Source organism: Volvox carteri, assembly GCF_000143455.1.
Source record: "Volvox carteri f. nagariensis unplaced genomic scaffold VOLCAscaffold_21, whole genome shotgun sequence".
Taxonomy (NCBI): Eukaryota; Viridiplantae; Chlorophyta; class Chlorophyceae; order Chlamydomonadales; family Volvocaceae; genus Volvox; species Volvox carteri.
This window is the reverse complement of record NW_003307564.1, coordinates 429,710-449,009: the sequence shown is the minus strand read 5'-3', so window position 1 is coordinate 449,009 and position 19,300 is coordinate 429,710. Positions and strand designations below refer to the sequence as shown.

Genomic DNA, 19,300 nt, shown 5'->3' with positions numbered 1-19,300 from the left:
CGAGCAGTCATACACGGAGCTCGCGGAGTTCACGGCACTGAAAATAAGGCTGTGCAGCACGGACTGAGATAAAGCTCTTGGCAGCTAGGAACTGACCCCACAGGAGCCCGACATAAACGGAGTCAGAAAGAGCCCCAGCCTACCGCGACACAGAAAACGCACAAACACAGCGATGCAAAACTGCCAGGTCTTAGCACCAACCCTCGGACAAGGTAACCTGGCAACCGGCAAAGACATGCGGAACGGACTAACCCTAGGCCGGCGAGCGACAGCTGCGATACCAACAGGTTATCAAAGACCGGGGATGTCGCAACGGATTGCAGATCCAGCGAGAAACCGGGACCTATTCCGCGCCAAAGGTACTACTCGAATTTAGTCCCAAATCCAGCGGGGTTGGAACCAGCGGTACCACCGGATACCAAGCAAGTGAAAACGCTCCGATATCACGAGAAACCAAACGCAGGTTAACACAAAGCGACGAAAAACCAACTACCTGCGCGGTGCCGAAGGAGCGCACACACGACAAATCCCTACCTATTCGCTCCACATAACTGCATAACTGCTCCCCTGGCGCAAAGCAACTACGGCGTTCCCTCAAAGATGGTCCCACTGCCCCTATAACAAATAACGCGGCCCACGGGGAAGGGTGAAATGCTAGGAAAGCGCTCCTAGCGGGGCATACACACGGCCGAACTTGCAGCGCCTCACGGAACGACCGAGTGCTAAGCAAAGCGCCCACATGAAGATTGCACCCGCACTGCCACGACCTGCCAGGAAGGGAGTGGTAGATAGGTGCTCGACCCACCCTCGCCCGGCGCAAACAGCTCCGTATTGGACGGCAGGAACACAAGGTCAACCGCCAACTCCATCAACTGTTGCCACCAAGGTTGGGCCGTCCAGTACGGCACGACTAGGGTGAGGCACGCTCCCTCCTCACGCACTTTCTGCACCACAGCGAGCAAGAAGTCGGGGTCCAAGGGTGGGCAGCCATATGCATTAAGCCCTGCCCAAGATTGCAAGAGAGCATTGACCCCCGATGAACCCGGACAATGGTGGCGAGAAAAGAAAACCGGGAGGTGCGTGTTAATATGCGTGGCAAACAAGTCGACATGGTGCGGACCGAAGCGGTGCTCCAAAAGGCGGAAAAACCGGGGATGCAAGCGGTAATCATCACGGTCTACCCAACGCGAGGCTTCATCTGCCTCGTTGTCAGCACTAGCCACACGCTCGACTTGCAGAACAATACTATGCTTCTGCATGAATTCCCATAATAATTTTAGTTCGGCATGCAGAGCTGCCGAGCGCGAGGAAAGACGCCCTAGCACTGCTTGCGTGCACATGTTGTCCTCCCTAATTAACACAACACGCTGCTGAACGAACGGGAGAAAGGACTCTAATGCATGACGGACAGCGCGCAACTCCTTCCAATTGATGTGCTCGTAGAGCTCGGGTGCCGACCAATAACCGCGCGCCACACGACCCTGCAGGACCGCGCCCCACGAATGGCATGATGCATCCACTGAAAGCTCAACTGCAGCAGGCCCCTGGTGAATAGCCGCCGAGCAGTGGTGGGTAGGGATGTCCGCCCACCAATCTAAGTCACGTAACGACCCACGGGACAAGCGAACTCGACCGGACCAGCCAACAGGTTGCTTAATGTCGTCGTAAAAATTGCGGAGAAATAAAGGCGCTGGGGTAAGGGCCAATTTGACACTCTGCGCAAAACCACAAAACTTAGCCAGCTCACGCTTCTGGACAAGACGCCGATTTTTCTTTGCCGTGATCCGCAACCCGATCGCCAGCCGCCGCAATTTGGCGAGCTTCTGCTTAGGCACCTCAAACACACCAGCTGCCGTATTGATCGTAATGCCTAAATGGTACACTGACTGCGACGGCTCCCACTGGCACTTGGTGGGGTGGCACGACAACCCCAAGAACTCGATACTCTCACGCACCCAGCGCGCACCAAGACGCGCTTGCTCCTCAGAACTAAACACGAAGAGGAAGTCATCCAAATACGGCAGCACTCGCGCACCCGGACGAGAAGGACGCCCTGTCCGGGAAACGGGAAAAAACTGGTGGGGCGGGAGCGGGGGCGAGAGACGCTTGCGACCTTTACCCGACGCAGCCAAAGGATCCCGCCAAAAACGCACCACATTGCGCATGATTTTTGTAAACCAATACGGGCTATTTAGCCACCCCATAGGCAGGGCGTTCATCTCGTACAGAACACCACAAAAACGAAAAGTGAAGAAACGCCGATCCGCTGGGCGAATAGGGATGTGGTAAAAGGCGTCTGCCAAATCCACCTTCACCATCCAAGAGCCCTCGAGGCCCATACGCCGCAGGGTGCGGAGGGTTTCGTACCGGCACTTGTAAGCTTTCTGCGCTACGTTCATCCTCTTCAAGTTGACGACCAAACGCCATGAACCACTGTCCGGTTTCGGGACACAAAAAGCGTTCACCACATGATCAACCGCACGGGAGGGGTCTACCCGCGAGATGGCCCCGAGCGCCACCAGGCGAGGCTCCTCCTTCTCCAACCACCAACGGCTCTGCTCGTCTGTAGCAGGAAAACTTGGCAGGTCAAAAGCAGGCGGCGGGCGGTTACCTCGAAACTCCACCGGGACACCATGCTTCAAGACGTGCAATGTGCGCGCATCTGCTCCAATTGCCTTCCAAGCGGCCAGCCGCGCCGAGGCCCTAGCATGCAGGGGCACGGAGGTGGTGGACATATCGGGCTACTCGTGCTGCCCCGGAAACTCCACGCCTGGGGTTGTAGAGCCCGTCGCCACGCGGAAGGGATGGGACGAAGCGCACACATAGCCACCACCGGTGTGGGCGGACGTCGATTTCCTGATCCGCTGAAGAGCAAACCTTCAGCGTCGCGCCCAAACCTCGGGGATGAGCTTGATGAAATACGTCGTCAAGAGGACATTTAGTGTTGTAGCTGCAGGGGCAAGCTTGTTGGGTCCGGGGTGGGCGGGAGTTGTTGACCCGCTCCGGAGAAAGCAGGGGGCATAAACTGCGTCGCAGAAGCCCTCGAGGAAATGCCAGTCTGTGAAATTCCAGTTAGCTATGTAGGATAGCTGTGAGTTGCCTCCACCAGCGGAGTCATGCCTAGCGATACCGGGACATCCGCCGCCACTAGCACTACTAAAGGTGCTTCAATAAGGTGGGCTAACTCTATGGTGCTAGTGCTTTATATTCTCCACTGCACTCTACCCGATGGGTCTCGCTGACGAGCCGAAGGCACAGCGGTGTAGTAACAGAAAGCGCGCCGAAGGCGCGGGACCTGTTTTGTTGATCAGCGCGCGCTGAACAACAAAAACAAGATAAGCTAACCAGCCTAATGCGCGCAATAAATGACGGCCCTGAGGACACGGGCCGTTGCGAAACAGTTAGACTAACAGTTACGCATTGGGCCTTACGCCCAACTAACCCAGCTTACTTACGCAAGCTCGCATTATATCTATATACGCTTCACAGGCAGGGTAAAACTTACTTTGTAGTTGGTTGCAAGGACTTATGAGCTGCGTGCCTCCCTTAATTCAATTCATTAATCGCGACGTAGTCCTCTTGCCGGCCTTCAGAAGGAGAAATCTCGCGAACAGTTGCAGTAGGGGAGGTCGGGGCCAGTAAGGCCAGCGACCAAAAACGTTACCATGCTGATGCGGGCCGGCGCGGGGAAGGGCTGTGCTCCAAAAATCTCATTTTCAGTTTCTTGGAACATCACCATTTCGCTCCCACGGGATTTCCCCGTATTCCAATAACCCCCCGTCGGGCAAACCGTCGCTTCCTACGGCCCTCCCTTAGGCTTTTATGGACACCCCCGCACTTGTGTGTGCGGAACTTGTAACTGCTCCTCTATGCAACCCCCACCCAATCCCCCTTTTTTCCTCCGCATCCTCCTCGCACCACCACCACTATCCACCGCACCGTCGTACGTGTATTACACAAACATGCATGCGGTACGACGGTACGACACAAGGTCGGTTTCAAGGGCGGCCAAGGTTTCGCTTCCACGGTTTGGGACTCGTCCATAGTGGTGGCCAAGATGCTGGAACGGAATCCAGATCTGGTGGTGGGCCGTGCCGTACTGGATCTCTCTGCAGGATGTGGCCTCGTGGCTGTCGTGGCGGCACGGCTGGGCGCCCGCCGTACGGTTGCAACCGATTTGGGCCCCAATCTTCCGCTTCTGCATCGCAATTGCAAACGTAACGGTGCGCGGTTCTGGTATCCGTGTATGCTAATATAAAAAGGGAGCAGTGAGGGGATCGAACCGGTACTTACTTACACGGTAGCGTCACCTTACCAGCAACTAATTCTGCTCGCGTAATAAAAGGAAATGGTTGAGTATTCAGCTGGAGTTTCAATAGACCATAACAGCATCAAACCCTAACATCCTTACCTTCTCCTAGGCGCGATGGTGGAAGTGGTGGAGCACTGGTGGGGAACTGATACGACACCTTTGCAGACGTGTCAGGCGACCGGGACAGGAGGAGGAGGAGCAGGAGGAGGAGATGACACTTCCGTGCCCGACGTGAAGTTTACCTCAACGAATGGCAGTGGCGGTCAAAGTGATGTTAGTGGAGTGGGAGCGGGAGCGGGAGGAGCAGAAGCTGCAAGAGGATGCGAGGCCGGAAGAGAAAGAGGAAGTCTGGATGTGGTCATTGCATGCGGTGAGAAAAAAAAGAACTTAGGGTGTTGTGTTTTTGTATTACCGGTGTTCATAAGCCTGTGAAATCTATTTGTCTGCTTGCCTGTCTGTCTGCCTGCCTGTCTGTCTGTCTGTTTGTCTAATGGTTCTCTTGTTTTTCAATTCCCAGCGTGTTACGCACACATACACACACTCTCTTTTCTCTCTCTCTCGTTTCTCTCTCTCTCTCTCTCTCTCTCTCTCTCTCTCTCTCTCTCTCTCTTATACACACACCGTTTTAAACCCCCCCGGATGGACACAGTTTTTATAACTGAAAAAGGCTTATTATACACGTCGCTGGACTACGGAGCTCGTATTGATAAAGATGTTCATGTATCCGCTTCGACTTTTCCTGTATCGCGTTCGCGGCTCAGATTATTTACACACACAAGCAAATACACAAAAAAACCTCCTCCCGCTTCCCCCTCCCGCTTCCCCCATCCGCACCCCCTCCAAAAGATGTGATGTACATGGAGGATGCAGTGGGGCCTCTGGTGGTGACGTTAGCAAGTCTGTGCGGCGGAAAGTACAACGGTGCCGGCGGCGGAGGGACGCCGCCGGCGCCGCCGCCGCTGCAGCAGCCACAGCAGCAGCAGCAGCAGCAGCAGCAGCAGCAGCGACGAGGCCCTGAGTTGACAGCGCTACCACCGACGACGCCGTCAGGCCGCTCTGACGCCGCGGCCACCAACGCCACTAACACCATTGCGGCGTCGACGTCGACCAGTTCAGGCACGACGGTGATTTTGGCACACGGTCGCAACCGGTTTGCGGAGGCAGCGTTTTGGCGCCACGCCGAGGCGGCAGGTTTTAAAGCGGAGGCCGTACCGTGGGACGAGCTGGATCCTGTGTACCGCTGTACGGATGTGGATGTGTATCGGATGCGGCTGGTTGGCCGGGGCGATGGCGCCCTCGTGGAGTAGGGGCAGGATAGGAGGTAGGAAGGTAGGAAGAAACGTAAGGAGGTAGGAAGGTAGGAAGAAACGCTACTTGGCGGGACGGGAGGCGGAGGAGAGGGAACAGGTCGAAGGCGTGTATGACTCTTTTTGCCCTTTTAGTGCGACGAATGGAGAGACGTAGAGGAGTAGGGATTTTACGCTTGGACGGCCGCTCAGTACACCCATCCCGCACGTTCCTGCCATACCGCACGTTCCTGGGCCCGTGTGGAGGCCTTTGTGGAGGCAGGGCTGTCTCCGCACTCCAGAACACACACACACATACATACATACACACACACACACACATATACACACACACACTGCACTCGGGGTTTGTATGACCGCTGTCGTTAAAAAAACGGTGCAGACTGCAGCCTCTGGTGCAGAAGCTGGGGTGCTGGAGGAGTGGGGAAGTTTTCAAGAAGCATTATGTGGAAGACAGCATCGCGGGTTGGGCCTGGGAGACGTCCGTCTCGATCAATACTGCCCAGTGATCCTTGCACTTGTGGGTCCTTTAAAAGATAACTATGTCATCACTATCGGCCACTAGTGCAAGTTTCATAATGGGTTGGTGTTGGGAGGGGTTTCGCAGCTGGGTTTGTTTTGCTACCAAGCTGAGCTGGTGGCTGGTGGCTTAGCTACGGTAACGCAACACGGCAGGACTCAGCAATAAGGAGTAGACACGTAAACAAAGGGTAAAAGCTATACTTGTTATGGATGGGACCCCCGTTACGTCGACGGAACACTAGGGAGTTTTTGGGGACAAGATGCGTGACTTGGGAAAACTATAATTAAACAGATTGGGACCCTTGCTACTCCATCTCTGTACTAGATCTCTGGGTATCTTTGTTCGCATGGCAGCGTGCTTCCACAGGCGGGCTTCCATAACAGACTTCAGCAAACATCCTCATGGATATGGCTGCGGGTCCGCTATGTGAAAAGTCAAGCTGGCTCGCTTGCGTCCGCCTCCTACGCGCGTCCATTGCCAACTAAATGACCACATGCTCATATTGTAAAGTATGTTATGAATAAGACAAGGCAAGGTAAATAATGCTGGTGGAAAGCGTAATCTGAGGCCCTTCTTGTGTCATGCATGGAAACTTCGGAAAACGGTCATCTACGACATTGGCGCGCTTTGGTAAGCAAGTAATTTAGGTCTCATCCTAAACATCGAGTTCTAATTTATTGCGTGGTGATTCCATTGATTTTGGTCAGCACAACGACGATATTAACTGTTGTGCGCTGGCCCTGCTCCGTCCATTCATAAATATAATAAATCCTGCCCGCTAAAAGCAGTGGTCTTTGCGTAGCTTTGCAGCAAAAAGAAAATGATGCGCCAAGTCGTTGCCCCAGCCAGGAATACCGCTGGTGAGTCTTCCTGAGGTCCTTGCGCATCGCAATGCTGCAACGAATTTACCGATCGGCAATCGAAAGCGATCGCGCAAGGCAGAAACCCTCTATCAATATATATCATACTTTTTGACAGCATTCCTGGTTGTGCGTCAACCACCTGCCCGCTCTTATTGCTGTAAAGCTCGGAAAGCAACCTGCAACCTGGAACCGCCAAACGTCCTTTTTTCCCGGCCTCCGTTGAAATTTCCCCTTAGCGAACTGCGTGCGCTTGTCTCCCATCAGTTTGCTCTTGCTCCATCCTCGCTCAACTTCCCACACACTGTCACACAACTGCCGTGCTCACCTTTGGGATCCCGAACTATCCCGAGCTCGCTACGCAAAAAGAACAAAGAAACACGCGTCCGTCGCTCGACCTCGAATCCCCCTCACTTGTTGATCCCCTCAACGTTGACCTCTAATTCACCACTTCCCCGCACGGCCCTATCACGGCGCCTTCACGGCGAATGGTATGCCGAAACCTGCACAGGCATTGCGAACAGGACTCGCTCCGCTTCAAATAGCGTGACCTACCATCGGGTTGGCGCTACTGCCGTACATTCTTCTTCCTCTTCTTTTTCTTCGCACAAGCCCAGCGTCGCGGGAGTAAGGACCGTTGTGGCCAGCAGGTAACCTCAAACTTTCCGTTTCTCAAACATTCCAAAGCATCCTCTTGCGCGGCTTGTACAACAATTTTTCGAAGTTTCGTTTTCTGCTGTTCTTGTTTTTGCTTTTCTTATATTATTATTAAAAAGGCTCCAACAGGCTCGTTCGATGGTTTTCACGATGATCTTGAAACTCCCTCTCTCCCCCCCAAAAACACAAAAATATTCCCACCTACTCAAAATTACAGCGCTGCTACGGCGCCCGCTGCAACGGCGACTACTACAACCACCTCGCAACCGGCACATTTTGATGTCGGTGACGGCAACCTTATACCCGTACCGTCCGACGTGGCGCCGCTGTTCACGTCGTACAAACTGTCTGGCGGGCGCTTCCAACTGTCCAACCGAATTGTGTACGCACCGTTGACGCGGTTGCGGGCCATTGGTTCAGTTCCCCAGCCTTCAGCGGCAGTGTACTACAGTCAACGTGCCGTACCGGGAACTCTCTTGATCTCGGAGGCGACCATCGTCGCTCCCGATGGCCTCGGGTAGGGCTGCTGTACGGACAGAATTTTGTGTCGTACGAAAGCAGCTGGAGATGGACTGAATAATAAAATAGTAATAATATTCATTTTACAGTAATTTCAAATCCTTGTACGGCATTTTTGTGTGTTTTGGCGGGCCTTACAAGGAACGTTGGTGGTTTAAATTACACAGTATGAAATGTGTTGTCGGGTGTTGTCGTACTTTGCCACATGGGGGGCCATTTTCGTTTATCGCCGGTGACTGCGGAGGTAATGGACGCGGAGGAGAGTTGTGCATTGGGAAAATATGAGGGACCGGTCTGTTGCGATAATGCCGATGATGCCGATTTTTCGAGTGTCAGGTGTTGTACTTGTCATCGTTCCTTATACGACTGCGCTCCTAGCTACCGCTTCCCCCCCCCCACTTTTTAAAAACCCTAACCTAAACCCTATAACAACCTAAACCCAACTGCCCCCTGGACATCCCGCACCTCCCCCCTCCTTGCTGCCACCACAACCCTCAGCTATATGAACTCCCCCGGAGTGTATTCCTCTGAGCAGCTGGAGGCATGGAAGCCAGTGGTCAAGGCGGTCAAGGACAAGGGCGCGCTCTTCTTCTGCCAGCTGTGGCACTGCGGCCGGGCCTCGCACCCCGGTGAGTTGCATTTCCCGAGGTTTCCCGATGCTGAAATAAATGTAGGAGCTGTCTCCTTTTACAACGGGAGTGTGTCAATATCCTTAATAGTGCTTGTGTAAGGGGAGGATGTTATTATCGTTGGTAATGCGTTTGCTGATCAATTTTTTCGGGATTTGGGGGAGGGACGTAAGAGACTGGGGGATGCAAGCTCTTTAGAAAGATGGGGAGGGTTTAGGGTTGTGGTTTGTGGTTTGTGAAGTGAAAAGTGGGGTTTGGGGAGCGGTATTGTGGGGCGAAAACGTGGAGCAGAATGTACGGCATACGGACATATGCCGGCGACGAAGAAGGGTGAAGGCGGTAAGGTGAGATGGTGAGATGGGGCTTAGGGTTTCTCGGTAGGGTATGTGTGATCCATAATATGGAATTGTCTATGGAATTTGCATGTGAGCTTTGTCTGTCGGTCTGTCGGTCGACTTGATATTGATCGTCTGTTTGATCCGTGTATTGATCGTTTTGCGCTTCTCTCTTCTTTTCTCTCCTTGCCCATCCGTACTCTTGCCCCTTCAAGAAACTTCCTCTTTTTCACCTGCCATCCATTTCTATTTCTACTTTCATTTCTTACCCCCTCATTGCCTAGTGATTGGTCTGCCGTGGTTTGTGTAAATCTGTCCAGCCGTCTGCTTGTTTGTCGGTATGTTTGTATGTGTCCTCCTTCAGAGCTTCAGCCCGGCGGCGCCGCCCCCCTGAGCTCGTCCACACGTCCCATCACGTCACCAGAGTACGTCGTATACACACCCTCGGGCCCCAAGCAGTACGCCGTACCGCGGGCAGGTCGGTAGGATATCTGTACGGAATTGTAAGAATATCTGAAACCCTAAGGAATTGCCGTGCATGGTTTGTCGTACATTATGCCTGTTTTCCTCTGTTCGTTTTTTTTAATGCATGCAACTTGGAGGGCAGGTGGCTGGGATGGTTTGGTTGGTATGCATCTACCTGGCTGGTGCGACATATGCGCGAACTCTGAAAATTAGGAGTGTATGTATATGACGGGGGAATTGGATTCGTAATAAAAAGCTAAGACCCAGATCTGGAGATGTTTTATTTTTCATGGCCCTGCTGCAATCCCCGAACAACTTGCCTGCACCAATTCATTTAGTGGATGCCGCTGGCCCTTGCCTGCTTCGTTCCCCGTTTTCGATTGTTGTTTGGGTTTGTGCGAAATACATCCACGTGAATGGTTTTTATGTTTGATAAATATATATTTATGCAAATAAATGAATTATGTGGGAGAGCCATCTGTTGATGATGTTGTTAATAGGGAGCTACCAAGATTTTTTATGCCTAAGAGCAAAGATGCCGAGCCGACCCATTTGCGCTGCTGGTTTTCCGGAAATATTAACTTCTTTCTTTCTATCTCTCCGCACACGCGCTTGATGCATCAGATGTTTGTCCTTGATGCATCGATATTCATCGCCTTCGCATTCCTTGTTGATGCCGCATTTTCTTTGCGCCTGTTCGTCTCTTTCCTCTATCTCCTACTTCACATGTTGCCCCTGTTTTTCCTGTTCCTTCACCACCACCACCGCCATCCTCTCCCCGACATACATGCATACGTACATACATACACACGCCTGCACGCCTACCTACGTACATACATACATACCCGCAGCCACGAAGGAGGACATCAAGCGAGTGGTTGCCGATTATGCTCGGGCCGCCAAGAACGCGATCGAGGTGGCGGGCTTCGATGGCGTTGAGATTCACGGTGCCAACGGCTACTTTATTGATCAGTTGGGTGGTTGGGAGCGGTTCAGTTGGTTGGCCGTTTTTCTAGTTGGGTTGCTTATCACTGTTTAACGTTTTTTTACAGTTTTGGAGACTTAATCTGGTCGGAACAGTTGGGACAGGTGGACGACGAGCGGTTGGCTAACGGTTGGACGAACGAGGGATGATAAGAGGGGTTCAGAGTGACCCGTTGCCCCTATTACATAACCCTAGGAGGACCTACAATGTACCGCGTCGCCTCCTTCTTAGTATTGCCAACAGCAACTGTGTACGGACCTGCCTGCTGCCGTACCTGTGCCGTACTGGTGCGAATATACAGGTTCATCAAGGACTCCGTCAACGATCGTACGGACGAGTACGGCGGTTCTATTGAGAAACGCTGCAGGTGCGGATCGCGCTCTCGTTTTTTTATTCAGCGGTTGGTTTAGTTTACAAGGATTGTCGGGAGTTTTGTTTTAAAGACATGAAAGATCTTTTCTCCGTTTTCTGAGGGGTAGGGCCCCCGGCAAATGGAACCGAAAAGGCGAATTTAAAGCTTCATTGTTAGGACAGCCGCTTGCACGGGCCTTATGTCGGATGCCATGTCAGCTATGTCGTATACTGCTATATAGTAATCCTTTACCCACGAATTGAGAGGAAAACGTTCCCAGTTCATAAAAACACACATACATACATGCACAAACACGACAACACATTGATTGTGTTTGGATTGTTGGTGATTTGGACCGCACTTTTCGTGTGGCACGACAAGGTGAATACACAACTGGTCGAAAACCCGACGAATGCTTCCGATGAAATACAACACCCGGAGAGCAACACGGAGAGCCCAAACCCCCCGATAACATCCTGTCGTACAGACTCGCCTTGGAAGTGGTGGAGGCGGTGGTGGCAGCGGTGGGTGCAGATCGTGTGGGTATTCGCATAAGCCCCTTTGCCCAGTTTTTGGATGCTGTGGACTCGACCCCCTACGCCACCCATACCTACCTCGTCGAGCAGCTCAACAAGTACGGCCTGTCGTACATTCACATGGTGGAGCCCCGAATCCTGGGTAAGATCTGCGGTTCCGTTTTTTTAGAAATTGGATCTGGAACCTGGAATCTTGTAAAAGGAATAGGACGTATTCATAACATCCTACACTGTGCAGGACAGGACAACCGAAGTAAGAGCTGCTAATGTTTTTCGCGCAAATATGTTTTTGCGTGTTGTGGGTGTGGGCCATGGAAACGTTACTAATGATTTTTAAAAGTAACGTCCTTTTTTCTTTCTGCCCGTAAGCATTTTTTGCTTTTGTAAAATAAAAAAAAACCGTTAAATGCGTATTTATTTTTCCTTCTTTTTTAATCTTTGATGCCAAAACAGGCAACACAGAGGTGGAGTCGTCTTCGGACTCCCTCGAGCCCTTCCGCCGGGTATACAAGGGCACGTTCATCACCGCGGGCGGCTTCAAGGCCGATACGGGTGCTGCGGCGGTGACGAGCGGTCAGGCGGACCTTGTGGCGTACGGCAGGTGGGCGGATGTGTACGGCAGTACGGCTGCAGCTGATTTTTCCGCCTGTAGAAAATACACGCATGCATGGCATGTTTGTGTGTGATGTTGGAGGAGGAGTATGCGAATTTATATGTACCTCAAGGCGCAGGCCGGCTTATGCAGCAATGACACCGTCTGCTGCTGCTGCTGCTGCTGCTACTATGTTTTTCTGTTTTGTGTTACTAGCAGAAGCCATCTCCGTTTCATCAAAAGACCCCGCCTTCCTACACCTTTTTACTTCTCATCTTTTTCATCTATCTGTTTCCGTACAACTCCTTCCGTACGTCCGAAACACACACAGGTGGTATTTGGCCAACCCCGACCTGCACAAGCGTTTCCTTCTCAACGCACCGCTCAACAAGTACGACAGGAACACGTTTTATTCTCCAGGCATGGAGGGCTACATCGATTATCCCACCCTGGAAGAGCTGCAGGGCCAAGGGGAGGACGCGAAGCAGTAGTGGTTCTAGTCTAGAGGTTTGATTTGTAGCGGTTTGATTCGTTCATAATCGCCGGGCAGCTGTAGCTGCGCTTTCTGACGATCGCTCTTGTATAGTGTGATGTGCTGCTACCTTTCCGGGATCATTCGGTTGGGCTCCATCCCCACCAGGGGGTTTCTGGGCTCTCGCAGGTGGCCGGCCTTGTAGAGTCTTGTCGCGAAGAGTGATGAATTGCAGGTGGATTTATGCATTTATTATATCCAAAATTATTTAAAAAAATTGATGGGACGTTCATTAAGTTTTTCATTTCACGTCTACAATGCATTACGACGCCAACCGGCAATACACGCAGTTGCAGCCCCACCATGCCGAGCGGCGCGCCGTACTCTGTACGAATGGCTCGTCCATTCACACAGTTTGCATGTTGTGTTTGGGTTGTTTGGGTCGCATGTGCGGGTAGCACCGGTGATACGTCCAGACACTTCACTGTAACGCCATTTATTCGTTCATTCAGTCACGCCGTACACCATTGGGGTAACACCTTGGGCTCAGCCTCACCTTCGGGTAATACCGTTAAAAGTTCGTTGTCAAGCGGTTTCGAATTGACAGCGCTACTTGTTGCATGCGACCAAATCCAAGAAAATTGGCAAATGCAATTAAAATCTTTATTTATCCTTTAATGGAAGTTGTAATGAAAACGATGTATTTAACAACAGACAACAGAAGCCACGAAGAGGACGTCGCGCAGCCGGGTTAAAACCCACGTGCACACGTGCTGGTCGTCTATCTGTCTCTGTGTATTTGTGTATTTATATGTACATGCGCATATGTATGTGTACACAATTAACAATTAACACAAATAACAACAGTAACGATGGTACATGTACGACAAGAGAGAAGACATGTCGTACAACATCGTACATGATGCAACCGCCGCCGCAAACCGTTCGCGTCAGAGGCCTGCGGCAGGCGCATTTAAGCAAACCGTACACACGCTTAACATTGGGCTGCCAACGAGATAAGGACCGCCATCGTCGTCGCCGCCGCCGCCGCCGCCGCCACCGCTGCCTACATCTCTGGAAAGACATGTCCGGCAGGTTCCAGCCCGCGTTCCCGCAAGCTCAGCTGCGCTCGACAAGTAGCCCATATGCCCCCTTTAAAACTGTCGCTGACGTCATCACCACTATTGACGTCAACGCCGCCGCCGCCGCCGCTGCCGCCGGTGATGATGGCAGCTTCCAAGCGACGGTTCACCACAACAGCGTGTTCCAAGCTGACGGCCTGCGGCGGTACAACCACCACTAACTGCGTTCCTAAGTGCACCTGCGTCCCTGCGCCCATGACCGCCAGCGGCACTGGCGCAGCAGACGACAATGCTGCACCCGCCGCCGGTGCCGTTGACCCGCTGGCCGTTGACCCACACGCAGGATCTCCTCCCGCCCTCGCCGCTGCCGCCGCCGCGTGGGGCAGGGACGACGAGTACGAAGGGGGCCAGAATCGCCGTTGCGTCTTCAAGGCCGCCGGCAGCGAAAACGCCAGGCAACAGTCCTCAAGCTCCCGGAGGACGCCGGCGACAGATGTCTCAGGATCCGCTATTGTAGTCGCCGACGTGGCAGTAGCAGCTGTAGCTGTAGCAATTCCAGTAGTACACGAGCCAGTGCCTTTACTAGGAGCAGCACTCGTATCAGCAGTAGCAGCAGCTCCACCACCATCAACACCGCCGCCGCCGCCGCCGCCGCCGCCAGAAGCGGAAGCGCCACCGGGTGCACCACCACCCGCCATTCCTTGTGCCTCAGCACCCGTGTTGTCGCCTATGAATGCTATCCTAGCTCCCATCCGTATCATCGTTGTTGATGTTGTCGCTAAAGTGGCTGCAACCATAGGTGTGGAAGGCGCTTCCTGATGTTGCTGCTCCTCCTGGTGGGGCCGATGTTTTGCTTGTGTCTGCTGTCGTTGTGTTTGCTGTTGCTGGTTCTGTTGATGAATGGTAATCTGGCCAAAACGGAGCTCAGAGAGGTGTTGAAGAGAGCCCAACGGCTGCACAAAAGCGGAGAGGACAACGGCGTGCGGTGAGGCGCGGGACTGGGGGTGTGGATTTGTACGGCAGTAGGTCGGGGTGGGGGTGGGGTCCTTGCTTTCTTGTTCTCGGAAAGTCAGCTGAGGGCCACCTCCGGTGACGATATTCCCTTTTCAATTTCACCGCCATTGCCACCTCTGGCAGAAGCGGCACCACCACCACAATCGCTTTACCTCTTTTCCTTCTTCATCCCCTGTTCAACCCGCGTGGATTTCGATAATTCGGTTTTTTTGGTGCTGAAAGATCTAAATGGACGAAAACCGTAGGTGGTGAATTTGAATTTAAATTTGAATGCACGAAAATGAAAAATGTGCAAATGGAAACGTTTTGTTTTTGCTTACCATCAGACCCCCTCGCCCGCCAGCACTAAGCTCCACCCTCCCTAGAGCTAACCGCCGCAACGCCGGCAACCCTGCGGCCAGCAACGCCACGGCGCGCTCGTCCACGGCATTGTATGCCAGACGTAAGCCGTACAAATTCGGCAGTTGGTACGGCAACCACCGCAACGGCGCTGCGAGGCGGGAGCCCCCGGCGGCGCGGACGGCCATCGCAAGCAGATGCGGATCGGCGGGACCAGGAGTAGATCCGATTTCTGGTGGGTCAGCGACCCAGTGGTCTGGTGTTGCCCCGATTGGAGGCGGCAGTAACAGGTCCAGGTCGACATGGCTGGCGGCGGATTGGAGGTAGGCGTAGCACTGTACGGCAAAGCGAGAGGGCGGTGTCAAGGACGACGGAGCGGGGCGCGGGTAAGGAGGAGGGATGTTGGAGACCTATAAGGCAATACACATGCTTGCATGCACGTTTTTGCATTCGGGTAAATGTACGCGCGCGCGACGGTTTGGGGTTGTTAAATGGGGATGGCAGGTTCGTGATTATGAGTGTGAACGAGCGAGTGGAGGAGGAGGAGGAGGAGGAGGAGGAGAGGGCTGGGTGTTAATGGGCCTTGTAGACGTGCGAGGATGCTCGCACGTGTGCGGGTGCGTGGGGGCCTTATGCGCCACGAGGGGGTCGTACACGGTCCTAAAATTGACTTTGGTCGTGATGCTATGAGGGCGCAATGAGGGCATGGCACGGCATGGCAGGGCAGATCTCCATGTGTGCGCCCTGCGCTGGTATTCCCCCTGCACATCCGCACACACCCACACACAAAAGGATAGCTTAATCAAGCAACACAAAATAGCGGCAATGGGCCCCCGGGAAAACCCCTGGAAATAAATAAATCCAGAAGTTACTACATAACTCATTCGTTTCCCGTTGTCCAGCTGATAAAATATATTACGACTTTAACGTCCCCAAGCTGCCGTACTGCCGTACTCCCAAGCGCGTGAACAGCGGCGGCGGTGCCCGTACCTTAGAGCTGCCCCCGTTACGTGAAGTAATGGCGACGGCGGCTGCGGCGGCTGCGGTCTGCATGCACGCACACACATTAGGGACGATAGATATAGATCTGGACAAACAGTTATTTCAATTCCACGTCGCGTCGCGTCGTCGTTCGGATCACGCGAAAGCCAAGGACACGTTGATTGGTCAACAGAATCAGCCAACGGCCAACGACCAACGGTCAGAACAACGGTCGAACGCCCAAACCGTCAAAATGAGAAGATGCGGCCACTGGACTTATTGATCTCACCCCCTGGTGTTCTGGAAATAGAGCCGTCGGTTCCTCCTCAAGAATTGAAACACGAAGTCGGAGGCAAGCTGGTAGACGAGCTCGCGGCGGTGCCGCTGTCGAGTCCCACGCGGCATGGCGCACTGCTCGTCCCAGCGGCAGGCGTCCAGCAGCAAGCTGGCCCCGTACATCCCGCGGTAGCAGATCGCCATCATCGCCATGATCATTGACGCCGCCGCCGCCGCCGCCCCCGCCGCTTTCTGGGCCGTTAATCGACGTCGCCACGCGATGAAATGCCCACCGTATCAGGAGCTCGGATAGGTGGTGGCTGTACGGCACTACCCCTGGAACCACGCCTTGTCCGTAAGGCAAACGACCCATGGGTCGTCGGCACCTACCCGAGATGCCCCAGGGTACCCAGCCACGTAGATGTAACGCCTGAAGCCGCCGCAGCGACATGCCGCATGTCATTAATGCCTCAAGATGCTCGGGGCTGCACGCCAGTGTCATTGGCGCCAAAAGAGACACGGGTCGGCTGGAGGCTGCGGCGCCGCCGCTGGCGGCCGCCGCCGCTGGCAGCGGCGGCTGCGGCAAATCCAACTGTAACGTCTCTAGACTGCTGAGGTTCGCTGACAGCACCATGTCGTACAGCTCCCGCGGCAATGTCACCTCGTCGTCACGGGGGCCAAGCACGTCCGCCGCCGTAGCCATCAGCTGCAAGCGCAGGGAACGTAGCGCCTTAAGATGTCCCAATGACGGCGTTACCTTTGGTTGCTGCTGCCGCGGCCGCCGCCACCGAGCACTACCGGACTCGCAACAGGCCGGCAGTAACGCCAACTCGAGGCGCGTAAGGCCCGTCAAGCGGGAAATGCAGTGGCACAGGTCCAAGCCAGCCGCCACGCCAGCCAGCGCCAGGCTTTGTAGCTGCGTCAGACAGCCTAGAGAAAGCAACGCGCCGCCTGGAAGACCCGTGGGTCGGTCGAACTGCGGCGGATTCGACGGTGTCGGTAGAGTGTCAACACAGCGAAGAGCAAGCGAGCGAGCGAGCGAGCGGGCGAGTGGGTGAATGCACGATATGGGTTACGAGCGTTACGAGCGTTACGGCTGCACTGAAGGTGCTGCGGGTGCTGCTGGAGAGTGTTACGCAGCACTCGCGGAGGCCCCCTTGCGATGTTTGTAGCTTAGATGCGGCAGGAGCGAAGCGAGTATAGCCTCTAAGCTAAGTTATGTACGGCAGCCGTATGGCTTGCCGAGGATTTCGAATTTGCTACTTCAGCTTACACCTCCATAGTTCCGGCATTCTGCCTACACTATTGGAGCTTATTCTTGCTCTCACAATTAAGGTTCCAACTACCCTAAGCGCGTGGCCTGTTTGTGCTCGTTTCCATGTTTCGTTTCTCTACCCTTCCCTACCATCTTTTCCTAACCCGTCGCCTACCGAATTTACTAGCAATGGAGGTGTGTCGTACAGTTTGAGCTCCCTCAACTTGGTGCAGGCAGCCAGCGGAGCAAACGTAAGCCCCAAAAGCGCCCACGGCTCGCTGACAGTTGGCCTGCACATTAGACCATCACCACCACGGCTGCCTCGGTCGGGATGTGCTGCGCCAAGGAAGAGTTGACCGGAACTCGGACGCTTTTGGGTGATGTCGACTGAGTTACAGTTAGGATTTGCGTCCCGGTGTACATGGAGCATGACCAGGGCGGGACAGCTCGCAGCGAGCTGCTGAAACTGCTCTTGTGTGAATTGTTTGCAGGATGTCAAGTTCACCCCGCGGAGGAATCGGAGCTGCGATAGGAGGACAGGCCAACCGGGTCGCGACTCCTTATTGGCAATTGCTGCAGGTGCTCCATTTTGATGCCGGTCGCAGGTGCCAGATAGGCACATATGTAAGTAATGGATGTTGCGAAAGCGACCTCCGTAGTCGTTATTGCCCAGTGTGCTTGTAACCATGGAACGGATGTCCGTTTCCGCAACACCTCCCAAACGAAGGCATGTCTCGTCGCTAATACGGCATGCCCAGCGACAGGTTTGTCGCAACATAAGCCTCGAGCTGGGAGAAAGCCGGTTGCACACTTGCGTGAGGGCATCTGTCGGTAGTTGCTCCAAGCAAATTGTGGACATGTGCGCAGCCCAAAGGCAAAAATCGCAAGTTAATACAAGGTTTTCAAGATGAATTAGTGAATGGAAGGTGGCATGCGGCCCTCTTACTCCGGACCAGCAAAAGCTGACGACGGAGGTACAGCGTACGATGAGGAGGTCTGAGAAAGGTATTGGCAAGCCGAGCAAGGTATTGCCACGAGCAGCACCGGCAACTTGTCCATCCGGACAATTGCTATTCCGTTAACATGTACTCTTAATAACTTCTGTCACAAATGTTATGAGGGCGCAGTGACATAGCGCCTGGAAACGCCAACCCTCTCCACAATGAAGAATCCTTGTGGTTTTGCTTATCCCCTTCCCATAATGAGGACCCATTTTTAGAGATTGACGATTGTGACAGGGAAGTGATTAGAGGTGACGGCGCCTGACAGCGCAACGTGACTGTTTATCATAACCACGCGAACATGACAATGCCCGCACAAATTGTAGTGCCCTCGTGCCATCTGCATCGCATGCTAACGAAATCAGTGGATTGGTTCGTATTGCAAAGCATGTCGGGCACAGATTAGGGATGGGAATAGGGATGGGAAAGAGTAGGATAAAAATGTGGACCCCCAGGATAAGGATGGCAGAGGGCCCAGGATGGCGGTACATTTGGAAGGGTCAACGCCATCCCACCAAGGAAGAGGATGGCCGAGGGGGGTGCTGTCACCAGGGTGCGGTATGTTTGGCTCGAGGATACGGAAAAGAGGAGCGTAGGATCTATCCAACCGACAGGATGTGTACCCGACCCCCCGCCTAAAGGGGTTCCCATTTAGGGGAACCCCTTAAATCCCAGGATGCGAGGATGGGGCACCGCTTTGCACCCCTCCTCCAGCTCTAAGACATGGTGTCTGTCAGCCCATGGTTGGCCCTTCCGCTGCAACCCTTCTGAGTACTGTCTGGGCGTACATTCAGGCATTCTTGCGCAC

At 53.8% G+C, this 19,300-nt stretch overlaps 3 protein-coding genes across 3 annotated transcripts; 2 read left to right on the top strand and 1 right to left on the bottom strand.

The window, feature by feature from the left end:
- Positions 1-4,562: 4,562 nt before the first annotated feature.
- On the top strand, positions 4,563-5,619 carry VOLCADRAFT_91437 (uncharacterized protein; the record flags this gene model as incomplete). The annotated part of the gene is made up of 3 exons (XM_002950997.1): positions 4,563-4,682; positions 5,176-5,233; positions 5,363-5,619. The coding sequence occupies 3 exons, from the start codon at positions 4,563-4,565 to the stop codon at positions 5,617-5,619; spliced, it is 435 nt and encodes a 144-aa protein (XP_002951043.1).
- Positions 5,620-6,839: 1,220 nt separating this feature from the next.
- On the top strand, positions 6,840-13,432 carry VOLCADRAFT_81300 (uncharacterized protein). Its single transcript, XM_002950996.1, has 10 exons — positions 6,840-7,002; positions 7,514-7,652; positions 7,877-8,176; positions 8,677-8,807; positions 9,507-9,620; positions 10,459-10,579; positions 10,894-10,959; positions 11,432-11,622; positions 11,934-12,081; positions 12,404-13,432. Exons 1-10 carry the CDS (start codon positions 6,963-6,965, stop codon positions 12,561-12,563), a joined length of 1,410 nt encoding a protein of 469 aa, XP_002951042.1. The 5' UTR covers positions 6,840-6,962; the 3' UTR covers positions 12,564-13,432.
- Positions 13,386-18,350, bottom strand: VOLCADRAFT_104920 (uncharacterized protein; the record flags this gene model as incomplete). The annotated part of the gene is made up of 8 exons (XM_002950898.1): positions 13,386-13,502; positions 13,797-14,170; positions 14,303-14,624; positions 14,961-15,314; positions 15,970-16,026; positions 16,250-16,942; positions 16,994-17,212; positions 17,667-18,350. 8 exons carry the CDS (start codon positions 18,348-18,350, stop codon positions 13,386-13,388), a joined length of 2,820 nt encoding a protein of 939 aa, XP_002950944.1.
- Between the last annotated feature and the right edge of the window lie 950 nt (positions 18,351-19,300).

What these genes read in the sequence shown, in the direction of transcription:
- VOLCADRAFT_81300 (XM_002950996.1), top strand. Translation starts at nt 6,963, where the DNA reads ATGATGCGCCAAGTCGTTGCCCCAGCCAGGAATACCGCTG. An exon ending in GTCGCTCCCGATGGCCTCGG is followed by an intron (nt 8,177 to 8,676) that starts GTAGGGCTGCTG and finishes CACAACCCTCAG; the next exon opens with CTATATGAACTCCCCCGGAG. An exon ending in GACCTTGTGGCGTACGGCAG is followed by an intron (nt 12,082 to 12,403) that starts GTGGGCGGATGT and finishes AAACACACACAG; the next exon opens with GTGGTATTTGGCCAACCCCG.